Below are 5,505 nucleotides of genomic sequence, written 5' to 3'. Positions count from 1 at the left end.
GACTAGCAATGATGTGGTTTCGAGACTTTAAATAGCAAAGAGGTCTCTTTCTCTTTCTGATTTTAAAATCCATATTTATGAGAATTTTCCATTCAAACATATTTTAAGGAAAAAAGGAATAACTTTCCTTTATTAATTAATTAAGTCATCTAAAGACAAATAATACAGCTAAAGAAACAATAAAGTATTTTTAATCTGTTCAGGTGGAAGACCAAAAAAGAAGAATCAAAAAGGAGTCTTCCACTAACTTATATAAATAACCAAATGTAAGATGTTCATTGAACAAGAATAAATACGGAGTATATATAGATATATGTTGGTGTATGTTGTGCATTTTTAATTTTAAAATTAAAATATTAAAGTGTATGATAATTAATAGGCATAAAGTGGAGAAAGTGTTTCTATTGTAACTTATATAAACCACAATGACATGTTCTAACTAGCATTATCTCCTACTAATTTTCCCACTGCTCCTCAAATGACTATCCACCTTCTTGACATGTATTTGTGGAAGAAATCCTACACCTACATAATTAAAGGGTGTTTTCTTCCTTGTGTTGTAATAGATGAGAAGTATTATATTGTGTTCATAGTAGAGAGTAGTGTAGTGAAAGAGCGAGTAGAGATAAAGAAAATATTCAATATACAAAAGACAGTGTAGATTATGCCGCAGTGGACAACCAAGCAACAATAGCTATTTCTCACAATAGCAATGAAACTTCTGAAGTATGTTTCCTCCACCTTTTCGGCTCCATCATCTTTTCTTAGTTTCTCTTTTTGGTTCATGGCAGCATTCATCTCTTTGCAATTTTCCATTTTGAATTTCTTGAGAATTTCCTTCGCGTACTTATTCTGGCAAATGAAAAACTAATCTTTTCCCTGTGTAATCTCCATTCCAAGGAAATAAGTCATCAGACCAAGATCAGACCTTTCAAAAGCTTGCATCATAGCCTGCTTGAACTCATTAATGAGATTCGCACTGCTTCCTGTAATCAAAAGGTCATTGATATAATGACAAACAACAAGAATCCCAGTTATTGCGTTTAACATATAGTGTGTGAATTCTGAAACACTTTTCTCAAAATTGAGGCTAAGCAAATAATAATCTATTCGACTATACCAAGCTCTTGGTGCCTGTTTTAGCCCATAAAAAGCTTTATGTAGATTTGACATCCATCAAGAAATGTGGATTTGACATCCATCTGATGCACTTTCCAGCCACGTTGTGCAGCAATAGTAAGAAGCAACTTAACTGTGTCGAGCCTAGCAACTGGAGAAAACATGTCAGGATAATCAACACCAAAAATCTGTGCATACCCTTTAACTACAAGTCTTGCCTTGAGCTTGTTAACATAACCATCAACATTCAATTTTGTGTGGTAAATCCACTTCACACCAATGATCTTTCTAAATTAAGGCTTTTTCACAAGTTGCCAGGTCTTTTTCTTCTCAATCATTGTAAGCTCCTCCTCCATTGCGGCTTTCCACTTAGAATCTAAAACAACCTCTTCAAATCCAAAAGGCTCTAAAATGGACACATTGCATATCTGGTATATCTCAAAGAGCAACCTCGTTCCTCTCATAGGTTGATCATCAATGTTTCCATCAAAATTTGGTAGATTGCTTGTGATCTGCTTCTAATTAAATTTTTCCCAGTCTCATTGCTCATTCTCCATGCTAAAAACATCTCTACTTACCATAATTTTTCTAGTATGAGGCTGACAAATTCTGTAAGCTTTAGAGATTGTACTGTAACCAATAATACTCCAGGTTCATCTTTCTTGTCTAACTTGTCCCTTTTAACCTAACCTGCGGAATATGAGAGAAACACAAACAACCAATGATTTTTAAAGTTTTAAAGGATGACTTATAGCCGTGCCATGCCTCAAAAGGTGTCTTGCCGTCAACAACTTTGGTAGGCAATTTATTCATAAGTTTTTATCTTATGAATGCTTGTATCTAATTGCTTCAGAATTTTATTTTATTACACAGTAACTGTAGGGGTAATTTCAGTTATTGAATTAATTGAGGTATCTAAGTTTGGTGATATTAGGCATGGAGAGAAGACAGACTAATGGCTCTGTTCAAATATATTTATCTTCCATACGTATTTTTTTTCTTTTTTCTTTTAATACTTTCGTATCACCAATAACATAAAAGTTAAAATCTTAGTGGATTCTACCATGGGAGATTGACAACTTAAACAAGACGCAATTCTTATATCTTAGCAAGAATTGATTGAACCAACTATTCAAACTCACTAGTAATCCACTATATGTGTTTCCAGGTGAAATACCCAAAGAGATAAGCAATCTCAGTGAGTTGGAGGTACTTGATCTTTCGACCAATAGTTTTAGTGATTCACTTGATATGGAGATCTTCAACATATCAGGCCTGAGAGGAGTTTCTCTTGGAGACAATAATCTATCAGGAAGCCTCCCACCAAACATGTGTTCTATCATACCCAATATTGAAGAGCTTTATCTAGACAGCTTAACCAATCTTGTTGGGACTATTCCTCATTCCATCTCCAATTGTTCAAAACTTACTATTCTAGAGCTTCCAGACAACAAACTCACTCGCTTGATTCCCCACTCACTTGGATATTTGACTCATCTACAGTATCTAATTTAGGGGCAAATAGTTTAACCAGTGACTCATCATTAAGCTTCCTGACTTCCTTAACCAATTGCCGAAATTTAACAGTTCTTTCTCTATCTTTCAATCCTCTAAATCACATGCTTCCAGCCTCCATAGGAAACCTTTCCATCTCTCTTAGAATATTTCACACCAACAAATGCAAAATCAAAGGCCGAATTCCCAATGAAGTTGGGAACTTAAGCAGCTTATTATTCCTTGATCTTTCTGGAAACAATCGGGTTGGATCGATTCCCACATCAATTGGCAACATGAGAAACCTTCAGCGGTTTAACTTGAATGACAACAAACTTACTGGATTTATTGGACCTAACATTTGTAAAATGCAGCGTTTGGGTGATATTTACTTGGGTCAAAATCAACTTTCAGGATCTCTTCCTAATTGTTTAGGGAATATTACTTCCCTTAGGGAGATACATCTCGGTTCCAACAAATTGAGTTCCAATATACCACCAAGCTTAGGGAACCTTCAAGATCTAGTGTTTCTTGACTTATCCACAAACAACATGGTAGGTTCTTTACCTGCAGAAATTGGAAATCTAAAGGCTATAACAAAGATGGATCTATCGATGAATCAATTCTCAAATGGAATTCCAAGAAAAATTGGAGGGTTGCAAAATCTGGTGCACCTTTCTTTGAGACACAATAACTTGCAAGGATCTATACCTGACTCAGTGAGCAACATGGTAGGTTTGGAATTCCTAGATCTTTCTCATAATAATATATCTGGAAACATTCCTAAGTCTTTGGAGAAACTTCAAAACTTGAAGTATTTCAATATTTCTGTCAACAAATTGTACGGTGATATACCCTTGGGGGGTCCTTTCAAGAATCTCTCGAGTCAGTTTTTCATCTACAATGAAGCATTGTGTGGTTCTTTAAGATTTAGTGTCCTGCCATGCCCCACTTCATTAAAGCACAGATCAAATAGGAAAAAATTCCTATTTCTTTTTCTTTTGCTGGGAATTGCACTAGTAGTTGTTCCTAGCACCTTTATTTTTTTCTGGATAAGGTATAGAAGAGGTAAAAGTGCTCTTCAACAAGCTGATTCATTGTTTGCCATAACAAGAGAAAGAATTTCATACTATGAATTGATCCAAGCAACTGATGAGTTTAACGAGAGTAATCTGATTGGATTTGGAAGTTTTCGCTTAGTTTACAAAGGCATACTCAGAAGTGGGACTATCATTGCAGTTAAACTTTTCAGCCTGCAACTGGATGCGGCATTCAAGAGTTTTGATACGGAATGTGAAGTTTTGTGCAGCCTTCGCCATAGGAATCTCGTTAAAGTCATTACTAGTTGTTCCAACCTTGATTTCAAGGCTTTAGTGCTTGAGTATATGCCTAATGGAAGTCTTGAGAAGTATTTGTATTCCCACAACTACTTCCTTGACACCAAGAATAGACTAAGCCTAATGATAGATGTGGCATGTGCTTTGGAATATCTTCACCATGGGTGCTCGTTGCCTGTAATTCACTGTGACGTGAAGCCTAGTAACATCTTGCTGGATGAAGATATGGTTGCCCACCTCAGCGACTTTGGCATTTCAAAACTGCTTGGTGAAGATCAGAGTGATTTGTACACTAAAACCTTAGCAACATTGGGGTATATTGCGCCAGGTACGTCTCTTAGTTTTGCTGATTATTCCTTTCATTTTTTCCCATCTAGAAAGTATATTGCATCTTTAAATGGATTGTTTGACTGTAGAGTATGGACTGGAAGGACTTGTGTCAACAAAGTGTGACGTCTATAGTTATGGGGTCATGTTGCTGGAAACATTTACCAGGAGAAAGCCTAATGAGTTTGAAGGAGATCTTAGTTTGAAGCAATGGGTGAGTTATTCACTTCCAGATGCGTAATGGACGTTGTAGATGCAACCTTGGTAACAGCAATGGGTAAAGGCTTACAGAAGGAGCTAGATGTTGTGGCATCAATCATGAAAGTAGCATTAGATTGTTGTGCTGAATCTCCGGCAAGAAGGACTAACATGAAAGATGTTGTAGCGATGCTGCAGAAGATCAAGATTCAACTTCTTGCATGTTGAATATTTTTATAATGGTTCTCTTTTCTCTTTTAGCACTTGATTTGTACATGATTCTGTTTTCAGAAATTCTAGCTGGTTGCAATAAATGTGACTGTTTCCTTTTGATATGAATATTGCATAACGGTGGAACTTGAAAATCTTGAAACAGAAGCACTGAGATTGCTAGTTAGCTCAGTGCTTCTGCACTTTGTTTAATCCTTCCCTGTATCCCCAAACGCCACCCCCTTTGCGGTAGCCTTTTTACCTCACGAGGTGGTGGTAAGGTTTGCATACATTCTACCTCCACAGACATCACTGATATTTCACAGAGTATGTTGTTGTAAATTTAGTTGAACTAATCTATGTTTTTGCTGAAGACCTCTTATTACCTGTTTCAAATTCCTACCTATATGTTACTTGGACTCTTCAAAAATGTTGCCGCACACTTGCAAAAATGTATTATTTTTTGAAGGATCCCACATATACTCGATAACAATTTTGAGCAAAATAAGTTCCTACTCACTCAAAAAGGAACTCTTTAAGGGATTTGTTTCGCATGCAGCATCCTATTTAATGCTGAAAAATCAACTATACAAAAGATGCAAATTTACTAGGTTAAATAAATTGTTTTTACTAATTAAGTGGACTTCTTAATACAAATAGAAGGTTTTGGGGTCAAAGCTATTGAATTCTGCTGAACTCATAATTAGAACTCTAGCTCCGGCTGCTTGGCATAGAAGAAGATAAGAGAAAAGAATTCATTTTCTTTTTGTTCATCTAAACAGGAAAAAAAAGAACCCCTCTACATCTACTTTTTGTTGGT

At 35.9% G+C, this 5,505-nt stretch overlaps 1 protein-coding gene across 1 annotated transcript; it reads left to right on the top strand.

Annotated features, from left to right (window-relative positions):
- The first annotated feature begins 2,738 nt into the window (after nucleotides 1-2,738).
- On the top strand, nucleotides 2,739-3,987 carry LOC107869290 (receptor kinase-like protein Xa21). The gene is made up of 2 exons (XM_047411446.1): nucleotides 2,739-3,780; nucleotides 3,866-3,987. The coding sequence occupies exons 1-2, from the start codon at nucleotides 2,739-2,741 to the stop codon at nucleotides 3,985-3,987; spliced, it is 1,164 nt and encodes a 387-aa protein (XP_047267402.1).
- The last annotated feature ends 1,518 nt before the right edge of the window (nucleotides 3,988-5,505 follow it).

Source organism: Capsicum annuum, chromosome 4 (assembly GCF_002878395.1).
Source record: "Capsicum annuum cultivar UCD-10X-F1 chromosome 4, UCD10Xv1.1, whole genome shotgun sequence".
Lineage (NCBI taxonomy): Eukaryota > Viridiplantae > Streptophyta > Magnoliopsida > Solanales > Solanaceae > Capsicum > Capsicum annuum.
The sequence above is the reverse complement of the archived record's forward strand: the minus strand, read 5'-3'. Positions and strand labels throughout refer to the sequence as shown.

Bases quoted from the DNA above. Each gene is read 5' to 3' on its own strand.
- LOC107869290 (XM_047411446.1), top strand. From the start codon at position 2,739: ATGCTTCCAGCCTCCATAGGAAACCTTTCCATCTCTCTTAGAATATTT. The intron at 3,781-3,865 runs GTAATCTGATTG...TAAACTTTTCAG, and splicing joins AACTGATGAGTTTAACGAGA to CCTGCAACTGGATGCGGCAT.